This window comes from Cloeon dipterum, chromosome 4 (genome assembly GCF_949628265.1).
Source record: "Cloeon dipterum chromosome 4, ieCloDipt1.1, whole genome shotgun sequence".
In the NCBI taxonomy this organism is placed as follows: domain Eukaryota; kingdom Metazoa; phylum Arthropoda; class Insecta; order Ephemeroptera; family Baetidae; genus Cloeon; species Cloeon dipterum.
Window position 1 is genome coordinate 6,759,920 of NC_088789.1, and position 14,713 is coordinate 6,774,632.

The 14,713-nt window shown below is 36.1% G+C and overlaps 2 protein-coding genes across 3 annotated transcripts; both read right to left on the reverse strand.

The window, feature by feature from the left end:
• Positions 1-1,399: 1,399 nt before the first annotated feature.
• LOC135944036 (alpha-tocopherol transfer protein-like) lies at positions 1,400-7,955 on the reverse strand. The gene is made up of 8 exons (XM_065490721.1): positions 7,777-7,955; positions 3,671-3,846; positions 3,518-3,609; positions 3,309-3,459; positions 2,837-3,030; positions 2,386-2,496; positions 2,192-2,336; positions 1,400-1,851 (listed from the first exon to the last, which is right to left on the reverse strand). The coding sequence occupies exons 2-8, from the start codon at positions 3,837-3,839 to the stop codon at positions 1,802-1,804; spliced, it is 912 nt and encodes a 303-aa protein (XP_065346793.1). The 5' UTR covers positions 3,840-3,846; positions 7,777-7,955; the 3' UTR covers positions 1,400-1,801.
• Positions 7,956-8,353: 398 nt separating this feature from the next.
• On the reverse strand, positions 8,354-10,015 carry LOC135944035 (alpha-tocopherol transfer protein-like). 2 transcript variants are annotated; one of them, XM_065490720.1, is made up of 5 exons: positions 9,685-10,010; positions 9,258-9,408; positions 8,830-9,134; positions 8,598-8,742; positions 8,354-8,477 (listed from the first exon to the last, which is right to left on the reverse strand). In XM_065490720.1, the coding sequence occupies exons 1-5, from the start codon at positions 9,904-9,906 to the stop codon at positions 8,443-8,445; spliced, it is 858 nt and encodes a 285-aa protein (XP_065346792.1). In that variant the 5' UTR covers positions 9,907-10,010; the 3' UTR covers positions 8,354-8,442. The 2 variants fall into 2 exon arrangements, with proteins under 2 accessions (XP_065346792.1, XP_065346790.1); XM_065490718.1 differs by having other exon boundaries at positions 8,354-8,742; positions 9,685-10,015.
• Between the last annotated feature and the right edge of the window lie 4,698 nt (positions 10,016-14,713).

Consider the following 14,713-nt stretch of genomic DNA (forward strand, 5'->3'; position numbering starts at 1 on the left):
TTCCTTGTAGAAGAGCAGGATGATTTTGATATTGATTATTAATTCAATTTTTGCTACTACAAAATAGAAAAAATTAAAAACTCACAGAGATCATTTTATTTAGTGCTTTTACAAAAAAATTCAACAAGAGAAATCACTGTTGAAAAATATTTAAAATGAAACAAAATGAAGATTGACTTCAATTTTTCAGCTATAGAGCAATCAGCCCTTGAATTGAATTAATTAATTTGTTGAGGATAGTGGAATTTTCCAAGGACTATCAATTTTTAGGATTGGAAAGCATTTAAAGAAAAACTTGAATTTCAATAGAAAAATATACCGTCTGAATTTTGATTCCTTAATTTTAAGAGAATTTGTTTTCATTGTAGAATCTGGCCGAATCAAACTAATTTTTAATCTTATTTAGAATGAGAGGTAAAAGCTGCACAAATGGAAAAGGTGCAGTAGAGCTGCAATTACTTTCCTCATTTATAAATATTCGATAGATCTTTCTTCTCTCTCTTTCCAGTTGTGAATATTTTTATAGACCTCTGCTTCAAAGAGCTTTTTCATCGAATTCTTTTGATATGTGATTTTTATATCTGCTGCTCTCCTGCAATAGTAATTGAAGACTTTCAAAGCCGTCTTTCTCCTACCAGACTTGATTAAAGGATGCTGCCTCATAATTCGCTGTTGCATATCAAGTCGCTCCTCGCTGATTTGCATCTTCCCGGGCCGAATGTCTCGACTTTTAATAAAGGCTCCTTTGCGGTCTCAACGGCACGTGTAATCTGCTTAAAAAAAGACGAGCGTGTCACGAGTTGTAATGAAGAGCAAACAAAAATAATGTTTCCCTCTCAACACTTTCATCTAAATTACATTCTTGTCTAGTTCGTGCTTCACAAATCCAAATCAGCTTTTGTGCGTTTAATGATCAATTAATATTGTTAATTGCTCTTTTTCAGCACTTAGTTATTGTTCTTAAATAACAGAAAGTAAGAATGTAGAATGCAGGGATTTTTCATAAAATCAATCAATTTTAATTAATTTGAGAGGCTATTTAGGGTCTTGAGAGGAGCACGAAATAAAATTAGCGCTGTTGTTCCTGCTCAATTAGGTAAATATTGGACAGGTTGTCGTTACGGTGCGACATGCGAATTTAAAGCTACGGCCTTTAATTAGCAGAAGCCGTTTTAAGAACGCCTCAAGCGAATTTACGAGCGTGATTTGCGAAATCGCTACTGGCTCCGCGTTCCAAGAAGTGTGTATCAAAATAATATCCGCATCATGCGAAATGATTCGCAAATAGCAGCTGCTTTAATGTCGCATGAATGAGTTTGTTTGCCTCTTATACTAGGACATCCATTGAATTCTATTGTTATGCGCATCTCTAAGTAAGTCAATTAAAAATGCATATGAATGAAAATATTAATATTTTGATTTTTATTGACCCTTCTTACATGTGGAATATGTATATGAGATTATGTGTTTATTCAGTAAAATATAAAACGTTGTGAAAGAGACGCTTCTCCTGATTGCTTACGCACTTTCGAAATGATATGCAAAAACAGGATTAGCGCCAAGATAACTTTTACCTCAGACTATGAATATTATTTAAATAAGTCAAGCATTTAATCCCCGATGAAAAGTTTGATCCATTTATCCTTATCGTTAACAGCTTTGGCAGATTGAATCACGTTTGATGGATTAGTATTTTGATCGTATTCGTGCCAACTCCAAATGCAGATCAGAAAGTCATTATCAGCTCCGCGGTTCTTATTTAAACGAGTAATTTCAGGGCGGCGAATCCGTGACAGTGTAGTTAGTTGAGCAGAGTGCCTTCCTCCAGGTGGTATCCAAGCGTGTGGAGGGCTGCAACAAGCACATTAGCACATTGAATAATGGCTTGATCAATATTGTCTTTATGATTTATAGGCCATTACTGCAGGCCCAGGGTTATAAATAAACTATCTCTGTATTTACTCTGTAAAGATCGTAATTCATATGTTTAATCTCTCCCTGTACCTGCCTGAGAGGAAAATTATAATTTTGAATACCATATAATATATCGAAAGCATTATCATTAATTGCAATCAGTTTTGGTTGTAAAGAAATACGTGTGAAATTTTATTAGGATGTTAAAAAAGGGCAATGTCCCTTCCGAATATGATATGAATTAAAACACAATTTTAATTTAAATTTCCTGAGTCACCTTTCATGACTGAGGGATTCTTTTCCAGGTTGTCGATCCACATCCGATAGCTCGACTCTTCATGCACTCCTCCATATTTTTTGGGAAGTCTTTTCGGGCTTATGTGCTCGTGAAGAGAGTTCAGATCAGAGCCGTGGAAGAAAATCTAAAAAAATACGTGTATTCAAGGATAATTTTACTCAAGTAGCGTTTACCCTGTCTTGCATTCTTTTGTCTAGCATTGGCTTGAAGAGAGCGAACATCATTTGGCACACCATAGGTTGGAACACAATGTGTATAGCGTGAATGCGCATTGGGAAGCACCTCTGTTGGACCCGAATATTATTTCTATTAGTATTTCACAGATTTATAATGTAAATAACATGGCGGAATTATTCGTCTTTTCAAATTATTAAATTTGGTAGCAAATAAATGAAAAAGAATGTCACTTTGATTATTTGGTATGTTAAATTAAATAATAATAAATCTTGTTTTGTTGATTACAGTTATTTAAAGTTTCAACAAAAATTTTAAAACACACATCGCTTTGCTTTTTTAAAATTAAAATAACAACTTCAAGTTTGTCTCGCAATTCTAAACGTACATAAATATCTCAATTGGATTTGATAGCTGGTTTTTTCCCGAAAGAATTGAGCGTCTTTTTACCACAAGAAGGTCAACGACGGTCTCGGCGACTGCTGGGGTGATATTCCACACATGGCTGAGTCCCACACCACCCAGGTCAAAGATGCAAACTCCGCCCAGCACCGAGGTGGCCTTTTCCAGCAAACCAAGTTCCATCACCACCACGCTAGCCTTGAAGATTTCGATCACTTTGTATTTGGAGGTGTTCCAATTTCCTGACAATGTTAGAAAATAAATTATACACACAATTTTTTATGGCCTAATGAACAACAAAAATTGATAATCTAATATTTATCAGTCAGTTTATCTCTTATTATTGATTATTAAAAGCCTGAGATGTTATTTTTATATTTGTTTTTGATGATTTCTCAAATGGTCGGTCTGTGTTGCATCCCTTAGTATAGTGCCAGTATCTTTTATAATTAAGACACAATTTTTTGTTTGAAATATATTGCAATTAGATTTTAAACACGAAAGAAAAAAGTTTTGATACCGATTTTGTAAATGATCATCCTACGTCCATGCTGATCCTTGTAAGGAGGTACTGAAATCACGTCATCGTCGCCCAAAAACTTCAGTCTCTGCGGCCAGACATTTTCGTGGATGTCAGGTCTGCTACATTTGAAATTCGCATAGTTCCGAAGCTGTGATAGATGTTTAATAAATTGAAAATTATCATTCAATCAAAAAATTGGTCTGCACCAGTTCATATGCGCGGTCCAAGTTGAATCTCCTGGCCCTGAGGAATCTGATAAGAAAATCGTCATCCATGCGACAGTCCAAATCAGCCCTCTCTGAAAATCCAATGCGCGTTACTTTACCCAAATACAATGCCCATCGGCTCTGAAAGCAAACCTAGAATCATGCTGCGAATTTTCACGAGGCTGTCGGCCCTTTTCTCCGCCGTTTCACCCAGCTCCTTGCCAGCCCTTTCGTACAGCTCAACAGACAACTCGCCGAGGTCCAGCTCCATTGAGAATTCCGTGACGTCCTCGGCACAAGTGTCACAACCGTAAGGCGGCATTTCCTCCCTGCATTTTGAGTGAGAGCGTTAGAACAGACAGAGTCAACAAAAAGCAAATATACTTGGTGCGGATTTGGTCGAAAAGTTTGCCACTTGACAAAGGGACAATTCTTTGAACTAAGTAGAAAAACTTTCGGTCTTAGGAAGACTGTTCTAATAATATCCTTACTTCTTCATTCAATTAATTTTTTCACAGAATACTTCCAATATTTCAAATTAAAACTTTTAGAATTGAAAAGACGTTTGTTTTTTGATGGAACACAAAGCGTATTAAAAATTAATTCAACTCTTGCAATTTCAACCAGTTTCTCGTATTTTTCAATCAATGTCCATTGTGACGATGTTTAAAATATGTAGCGTCTTTATTACAAAGATCAAATAAATCATGTTCCGATTTTAATATATATATTCGTTGTTATTAAATATCCTAGAATGCTTAGAGCTTTGGGGAAGAGGGTTGTCGGCAGTTTGAATTATTGTAATTTTGCACAATTGAAAATTAATAATATTCCCCTGCTAGATTAGAGTCCGCAAACGTTTTGCCGAGTAAATTTGGCTTGAAGCTGTCTGCTTTGTATGCTGAAGACTGGCACGCAACATTGATTACAACCGTTCTAATACTGTGGTTTTGGCATTAATTGGGACACGTGCACACTTGCACCATTTGAGTACCGAAATGACAAAGTGTAAATTTGATCTGATGGGAATTCTCAACAAACTAGAGAGGAGGTGGGTAGTCGAGCGTTAATTAGCATGACAGAGAAAATAAGCGTGACGTGAGAATTGTGGAAAATCAATAGGCCGGCGGCAGATGCTGGGGTGAGAGTGGAATTTCATCCTGGGTGCACCTCGCTGATTCGTTAGGCTGCAGCACACTTGGCGCCCAACGCGGCCAATAATAGAGATCAACCCGTCAGACGAGCCGTCCTCATTCATTAATATTGCGTGACGCTCAGTGTAATCACACACAGTTAAGCGTTTCGTATTTTTGGGCAGGCTGTCACCTTCAATCCATCACAGCCGGTGGTATAAAGACTAAGCTACGAGTGATTTATTTATTCGCTCTTTTTAAGCCTCTTTCATGGCCTTTTGTAGCCGTTTGGGTGTAGCCAAATTAAAAGTTTAAAGCTAATTAAATTTACTCACCCCTCGCAACTGCCCGACGAATTATTATTCCAAAGAGCCATACTTGGAAAGAACCAGCACTGTTATATCAATAACTAACGAAGAATCCTAACGAGGTCCTAACGGGTAACGCTGAATCTAGTTTAATGAAGACGTTGGAGGAAATTCGAGGCATTTCAAGTCAACATAGATATCAATATCTGTTTGTCCGCACTCAAACGCATCAACTATAAGAAAACAACATTTTGTTTTTCAGTCAACTAGACATAATTTTTTCTTTTGTTGATTATTGATTAAAAATTTCACGCGAGCTCATTTTCGTATGCTTTTATTGGTATTGCCACGCTATAAACATATTTCTCTCTTCCAACTCACTCAGTATAAAAAGAAGCACTCGACCGTTAAAAGTTTTTTAATAGCCCGTTTCTTGCTCTTCATTTAAAAATGAGACACATAGATGAAATATCATGGCAGTTGTAAAAGAAAAATAGCTAACTATAATATTCTTAGCATTTTGTACATGAAACTGTACAATGAGTAAAATTCCAAAATAGCCAGCCATTAGTGCATGTTTATCGTAATTTCAATAAGCTGCGAAGACAATAAGTATGGTAATTGCTTCATCAGCAGATACTTTAAGATATAAAAATTGCTTACGCAGTTAACTGCTGCACAGAGCGTTGCTATTTATAAACTTAGCGCTGCAGAGTAACGATTGGATGAGTACTATGCTATAATGCTCTCCGCAGGCTTAACGGATTTTTCTGATCCTTCAAATAGTCTGTATCGCAAATTGTAATTCTCGATCGTTTCATGCGGGAGCAAAGAATTTAATCAAAAATTCAACGTTTGAAACACAAATATATGCATTTTTGACAAATTGTGAGAATGATTTCGTTCAACTTAGCTGCAATTTACAATTATTTAAATGTTTGATTTTTAACAAAAATTTAATGTCATTTTTGAGTTCCAACAAAAGGAGAGTGATATAATGTTTATTTTTTATCTATTTTTGGTCTCATCTAATTTTGATAAAAAAAATATTCAAAGGTTGAAAGCAGTGCAGCAAAAAGTGACTGAGTTGCGTTTTTCCTGGCCATGCTAGTAATTTTTTTCTCCAACTTTTAATCTCCTGTTTTTTTGCGGAGATAAAAAATACGTTCTCAGACGTTCTGATCGCAATGACAAAGACACTAACTTCAAAATTTACAGCATCACATGTCTGCTTAGAGCAAAACAGCAACTTTTATTATTCTTCGTCGTCTTTATCAAAGCAGACTTGCACTTCAGAAAAGTTTGGCCTTTTCACGAGAGTAATTGGCAATCTTTCCTTTTCACAAGGAGGCCGAAAGAGAGAGAACAAAGTTTGAGCACTCAAGAACGATGTAAAAGCCTCGTGAAATATAAAATACACACACGTACGCTACGGTTCTGATCGATTTTCTGCTCTTGAACCCTGACCTTCATTGGCATTGCAGCTCTAATATTCCTCTGCATATAAATATTACGCGAGATGCTTTCTGCAGTGCAAGTAATCCGATAAAACTGGTTCATACGCAATAATTTAGCTTCACATTTCACTTTGTATATTATTTATTTTATCAAATCGATGAGTCGTTCAAGGCAATATATTTTTAACCTCTCACTGGTCAAGGTGCAAATATTTTTTAACTTTAATTCGATTTATCAGAAGAATTCCCAACGGACTGCAGCATAACAAAATGTAATTTAAAAAAATATCATCCAAGTTCTAGGGTCGACTCAATCAAGGACGTGGTTGGATGTTTTTAAATAAACTGGTTTAATTTCCTGTGTTGGAAGAAACCATTTTTCAAATGTTTATTTCTTCTGAATTTTGCAATACCAATTAGCCGCAACCGCAACAGCATTATTTCCTCTTTCGCCTTATGAGTTTATTTTATTTTCTGACGAGGCCCCACAGTAGGCTTGCTCACTGGCAGCAATAATAAAACTGAAACCAGTTGCCGGTCTCGCTGATCACGTGATCCTGCAATACGAGATAAAATGCACTTGGCGAATGCACATATTGCGTTTGTGCTCTTCTGCGTGAATGCTGGCTGACCTTCCTGTGATATATAATTACTATTTATTACTCTCTAGGGAGCTCTATAAATAATGGAAACTGGGAAAATGGAAGGATATACAATGCTCCAAGAGAAAAAATGTTGCTTGGAAAATTATATAATCATATGCGCAGCACAGTCCTTTGTTATTAGCATAAATGCTGTTGCTGCCACACCCTTAATTTCTTGCTTCTTATAAATGGAAAATATATTTTATATTTCAGTCCAAGCAAATTATTTTCAAATGTACAAACAATGCATGTTCCTAATAAGTAATAATTATAGATTCTACTCCCGGCCACAACCAATACAGTTACTTAAACTTGTTCTTGGTCGTGAACCAAGATTCATCAGCTAAACTTAACTGTTCAAAATTTTAGTACCGTTGAGGTCACATTTCATGCAATTATCTTACAATTCCAAAAATACATTTTTATTTCATTTTTTTAATATTGTTTACAACTTACGAAGAAAATTAAAAAATTCAAAACTGAATTTTTTTATTTCCAATTGAGACTTGTGAGAAGAATAAATAGCAATTATGAGTTGTGCAATATAATTATATCATGATATTGAACATGCGAATAGGTAAACACTAAATATTAAGTCACCTGTCGCTCAAAAAATGAGTTGCTTGACTCCCTCCGGTGACATTTCGCCCATGATCAAGAATTGCCAATTGTCCCCTTTAGAAATACAACGCAATTTAACCCACTGGACTTACTCACCGTCAACTGCGTGTGCGTCGTCTTTATAAACCAAACTGAATCACGAGCTAGCGAGCGTTCGCGGTCAGCGACGAGCCTTCGACAGCGAGAGGATGTAATGATTGCACTAGCTCTTGACGGCGGCCAGTCTTGTTCTCATAACGTGCATTCGACTTGTGTTCTTATTCGTACTGAAAGAGACGACTAGCCCAAGGCCAAAAGTAAAACACACATTATCTTGTGCATGTGATTCGTCCGCCCCTCTCTTGTGTCAATTAAACATTCGCGGCACACACTCTTATCAAGAAAGCGATGCGCATTTTTAATTAAGCGCTGTCCACTGCCAGACTGAATTCGGCGCCAAAGCCGCCGCCACATACGCATATGGTTCCACGCAAGAAAGTTGCATATCCGCGCCCGATACACTTTCATTGGGTGTCTTGTTTGAATACAAATCTTTTTAAAAAGTGAGTTGCTTCCTCTCTCTTTTATTCTGTTCACTTATGAAAAATTCAAAACCTAGAAATGAAAACGATGTATATATTTCATACAAAATCACGCACATTTATTGGCCCTGCTTAACAGAGATATAATTTATTTTTTTACAAAATCAGATCATGGAATGGCCACAGCAATTTACGCGCAGCTGACTAATTCAATTTATTCTCCTTTGTTCACAGGCACTCGTCAACTCTGCTGCTCGAAGGCATAGTTTCTTACCACTGCAAAAACAAAATTTGAAAAAATTGTTCACGCACACAAAAGTCTCACGTAGTGTGTTTGTGGGATAGAACAATCGATTAGGCGTTGATTGGTGCCGGCGATTGCGGAATAATAAATACCTTTAAACACATGCTCGTTGTCGTGCAGCAGGTCGATGAGCCCTTCTTGATCAAAGTTGTTAAGCTGGCCTTTATACTCTTTTGTCAGGCACGCAGGCGTCACGTGGTTGTGAAGAGACTGCATGTCGGTGCCGTGCAGGAAAACCTGAGCGCAAATAATGCACATACGTTAAAATAAGTACAGATCCGAAAGAGTGGGAGAAAGGAAAAGAACTGAGAAATTTAAACTCACTCTGGACTTGAGTTTGTCGTTGAGGAGGGGCTTGAAGCAGGCGTAGATGAGGTCGAAAAGCCTGGGCTGGTTCACGATGTGGAAGGCCTTAAACCTCAGGGGGAAATTCCCTTGGATCAGGTCGACAACCTTTTTGGCGAAGTTGGGAGTGAGGCTGGTGACGTGCCTCAGCGAGGTGCCCTTCATGTCCAGCACGGCCACGCCGCCCATCATCTGAGTCGCGGGTTCGCAGGCGCCCATCTCGGCGCACTGCACCGTCGCTCTGTAGATGTCATCCAGACTTCCGAATTTGCTGCTCCATGCACCTGGATGGATTGGAAAATTATTTAAAGTGTTGGAAATTTGTTACTAGCGATTGTTACAAAAATCTTTATTCGTAATTGGGACAGCTGTTTATTTTTACGAAGGTAAAAAGAAATAAGACTCACCGATTTTCAGGACAGTGACTCTGCGACCAAACTGATCTCTGAGAGGCGAAACAGAGATCAAGTTGTTATCAAAAATCGGTGCCTGCTGCGATGGGCCCATGTTCTTGTACAGCTCTGCGTGCTTTTTAATGTGGCCAAAATAGTCCTTAATCTGCAAAAATTAGTTTAAATTTAGATAATTCTTCTGTAGGAAAACACGCAAAAACTATGCATCTTCCTATTTTTAATTAACAAGATTCTTGTTGAGAGCACGTGTTAGATTAAGAGTAATTAATATTTTCAAGCACACGTGTACCTCTATAATTTTTAATTTGAATTATTCTGATCACGCGGCAATTAAGACTCAATACAATTAAATTTAAAATTACCGGAAAACTATTTCAGTATTAACTTAATTTTTAAATCATAGTTCAAATCGAGTACTCACCATTTTCAGTGCGCTTTCAGGGTAGAATTTGGTAGGTCTCAGAAATCTGAGGAGGTAATCGTCATCAGTGCTGCAATCTAGGGTGCCATCCTTTTGGATAAGCGCCTTCAGCTCATTGAGGGCGGTCTGCCTCGTATCTTCGGACTCCCTAATTTCGAGCGCGGCTCGTAACTGGAGCTCCGGTGCCGCCGGTCCCAACTCAAGAATGTTCTTGGGGTCCATGGCGTCGCCTCCAGGTTCTGGATTGCGATTGATGCTTGCGGAAGGTGTGCTCACCTATTTGTAAGGTAGAGCTTTGTGCCGGAGCAGGAAGAGGCGAGAAGAAGAGATAGACGGAGGTGCAATGCCGACCGCTGCGCCGCACTTCCTGCTCTCGCCGCTCGCTGCTTATTTTCGCACTGAGTTGCATTTTGTAAATTACTCGCTGACACCACTTCAATTACTTGCTATTTATTTGTTTTCGTAGTTATTAACTGCGATTGTGAGGGAATCGCAGTAGATACAGATTTCAATTTTTTTTTAAATGGGGAGTGCTGCGTGTTTTATTCTCACAAATATGTGTGAAATGAAAATTGCAATGATTATTTAAGAACCACATGTTTCCTTGAATTCTACTATTATTTATGAATGGGATTAGGAATTTACACATATTTATAAAGCTAATGCCATGATGGTTGAAGTTTTTTAATCTTTTATTCTTCTCAAGAAAAAAAACTCGATTGGTTTTGCCATATAAAAAGCTATTTATCTGAAAGTGTTTAATTTATTTTGACTGCTTGAACAGAAAAGCAGTACCTGATAACTCCCTAGTAGATATGCAATGGCACAGTAGCTGTGTCGCGATAGTTGCATACTTGTAAGATAACAGGATGTGAAGTGCTAGTAGCCGATGATGGGTAAAGTGTAAATTGATAAATGTTTCTAAACTTGGAATTTAAATCTATTTTATGCTAGCAACAGCTATGAATTAATTTAAAAATAGCAAAAACAAGAAAATTGCAATTGATAATACAATTTCCATTATTGCAATAGTATCATTTTTGATAACTTTTATATTCCTCACTAGCTTGTTCGTTTTATAGGGAATATATTCATATTGAACAGCTCGAAACCGCATCATATCCACAGCAAAAAATTCACTAGAAATAGTAAAAGTGATGTTTTGTTACCTTTTAAAGTCTCCGAATCAAAAATACATAATTGAATACGAATTATCCTCACGGAGTGACAGTTTGATAGAGGAATTTCGTATAAGCACTAACAAAACGTTATCTGTTTGAATTAGGAATATCAAACACCGGCAACATCAGAAAGGAATTAAAAATCGTTGCGTAATTAAAAAAATAGTTCCTAGCAAAAAAAATAATAATATAGAAAATCAGTCTTCATGCCTTTTTTCTTAAGGAGCAAAAAATAGAAACAAAAAGCATTATTTTTAGTCACGATTTCAAACGATTAGAAATGGATCTAATTAAATTAGTCCAGCTTTTAGCTACAATCAGAAACCTTGAAAAAGATATGGTAAGACAAAACAAAAAGCTTCACAGAAAGGTCAAACCATTCAAGATTATTTTAGGTCTTAATAGAGAGCCAAAAGTGGATTTATTAGCCAATCAGACACGAAAAATTTGTGTAAGAATACTACTCGTCAATTTTCCAATGTTTATGGCTGAAATATTGTAAATTTGATATTTGAAAGCCTTTTAGTAGAGGGAAATATGAAGTTAGATCATGGATCTACAGGATCTAATTTATTCATAGAAGTTCTTGAGCTGAAAAAATTTTTAATGAAATATCGCTTTTGCGAAATCGAATGTCTGCATCGCAAAGCAACTACCCTTACAGCACGTAGATCTTAACCTTGCGCTCCACAAACGGCTGAAGGCAAGAGGAATGAATTATCATGTCATCTTTATCTTCCTGGAAAAGTAGCTTTACATTATTCATCCAAAAGAAAATTCATCTTATATCATGAAAATAGTTGAGACTGATTATTTTGTAACTGACTTAAAGATAAAATTCTCCCTGCCAGATACACCTGTTTATATTAAATTTTTGGATAATATGATGCATAAAAAACAAAATACTCACCCCAATTTTTACAGTACCCCAGCTATGACAAACAAGAACTGGTGGCTACCTTATTGTAAAGATCGATGTGTTTTTACGAGATACTCTTTCCATGGTTATCATTTTCTTTTATGTAAAGACAAACGTTTTCATCTAGATGTGTCTGCTAATTGTGTATGCCAATTCTGCGATGAAGTCTGTATAGACGTATCATTTCCTCAATTGCAAAAATAATACAACTACCTTATTTCAAGCTGCTAAATATAAGAAAGTGCATCAAAATATTATCGTTATATAATGTACTCTGTGTTGTACACCGTTGGTGTCTAATAAATACAATAATAATATCATGAAAATGAAAAGTCTTGAGTCATTCAGGAGATTAATTCGAGACACATTGTACTTGATGCTGAGACAGTATAATCAATTTTCAAATGATTGAAAGATTTAATCGGAACTTTTTATCTCTGAAATCCCCATCTTATTGGCAATTGATTCTATAAATTAGCTTAGTTTAGTGGGTTAAGTGATTGAAGTTAGGCTTAATTAAGTCGTGAAAAAATAACTCCAAGTATAAGATCTGCGTGTTCTCTAATTACAAGAGGTAAAAATCACTATGCTCAAAAACGCTTAATATTTTTAAACGTTGTTCATTGGTTTATACCGCATTTAATTTAATTTTTGCTAATGTAACTAACAGAACACGCGCAATACCGTTTAAAAATTCACAAAGTTGCAATTTCACCTTATTTGCGGGAACGTAATATACGCTATACAATATATATCAACGAACATTGTCTTCGTTTTGAGTGAATGAGGGAAATGGCCCTATATATAGTATGCAGATAAGATACTCGAATTTCCCTACGGCGCAGACAGCACGTGATGCAAGAATGCTGGATGCATGAGCCAAACGTCATCTGCGTGCAAATTCCGCGCCTCTTTTATTGATAAAAGAACAAAGAGCGTCTTATCTGCACTTATTAGCCTCTCTGCACTTTGTGACAGACAGGAAAACCTACTAACATTTTGTCACGTGCGCAGATTTGAATTAGATACTCAATTGAAAAATGAACCTATTTGATTTTCCCCTATTTATAGCAATAAATTAAACCTCTCTTTCTCTTGTTACAATCACTTGACACAGGTGACGCACTACCTGTAAATTGAAAGCAGCGTTACATTCCTCCGCCGAAGGTAGGTATTGTAACACTCCCATCTAACCTCCTTTTGGTTTGCACTCATAATTTTTCATTACCGAAAAATAATAAAGTATTTATTTAATATTTGCGAAGCATTGCAATTTATACAAAGCTTTTATAATATGATTCTTGTGGCTTAAAATTGTAACCGAAGTGATAAAAAATAATCTTCATAAATAAAAGGATTCTCATCGTTATCCTTTGAAAGATATTTTAATTTTCTGCCAACTTTTTGGTTCCTTTACAATAATTGCTCGTCCCAAATTTAAATGTGTTTTTCTTCTCGAGCCTGATAACTAAATATTTGTTGAAAATTGCCTGTTTTAAAATCAAACCACAAATGTATGGATAATTGAAGGAGAAAATTTTAAATGATAGGGCTTTTTTCATTTAAAAGATAGCATTAGCACGTGCTCCGTTTTTATCGGTTTAATTGTTAATTGGAGAGCGATCCCAATAAAGCCACCAATCAGATGGCGAGAAATTTGCACCTAACTCAGACTCTCTGGTTGGCGCGGAGCATGGGCGTGATATTTTTCTTATTAGAGCATTCGCTAATCATTCCTGATCCATGCAATGGTCCTCTGATTACATCACAAGAGCTGCACACAAGGAATAAATATTAAAATTAATCGTATATTAAGATTTTATCCTGGCAACTGGCAACCATCATACGTTGGAAAGTTGTTAAAATTAAATTAATAATTGCAGAGATAATATAATGAAAAAAGTTGATTTTTTAGTATAAAGAAAGAGTTTCAGCTTGTATTGTCGGTTCATTTAGTTCTGGGAAAGGAGTGCTTAAAGTTTTCCTTATTCCAGTGAGTGAATGGCTCGACGGCAAGACTAAGTTAGTTAACAGTCTGGGATGTCCCATCTAAAAATTTGTTCGCAAATGGCTCGTGGCCAATTGATGGCTTTAGAAGACAGGAATTGATCGGATAAATCGTCCCATAAAAATAAAATATTTGTACTTTAAAAAATATCGAGAAGTGGAATAATTATTCATAATATATAATTTCTATTAACATTATGAGTTTAGTGCCTGCGCTACTTCGGTTGTTAGCTATTTCTGTTATTTCCTATCGAAGTTTTAATTTTAAACATTATTTATCATTTGGATGAATACAAACTCTATCATTGTTGGCAGATTCAATCATAGAAACTGAGAGCACAATTTTACTGTTTTTTCCTCATTGGCATCCTTGGCACCAATCGTTGCGAGGTTTAGAATGAGTTTGAAATTAAAATTGAACTAATTTCTACTCAGATGCACTTTGCTTGCTAATGCGCTTAATGGGAATAACGTAAGTGCACTAATTTTTTATCATTATAATTGAAAATAAGCTACAAAGCACGTGTACTGAATTTGGATGGAAAATTTGATAACGCCTGAACTTTATTCGCTGAAATTAAACTAAGAGTTGTGCAATATATAGAGATATCCAGAAGAAATGATTAGCTTATTATTTAAGAAGAGAATAGAGACTTTGAAAAATGGCATAAAGCTCTGCTTTAACTTCTAAAATTTACAAAATTGTGAGTGTTTTCGACTGATGACCATGAACAAAATTTTTGTCAGTAAATTTTGGCAGTTTAAAAGGATTTAGAAAAGCGGCTAGAGCATTGTGACAAACTGTGTGAACAGACAGAACTGAAAAATCCAACTTGAAGGAATTATTGCAGTGTTATCAGCTATTTCTCATTAACTGATTCTGAGAAACTTTATTTACAAATTGAAAAGAGAGTATTACACA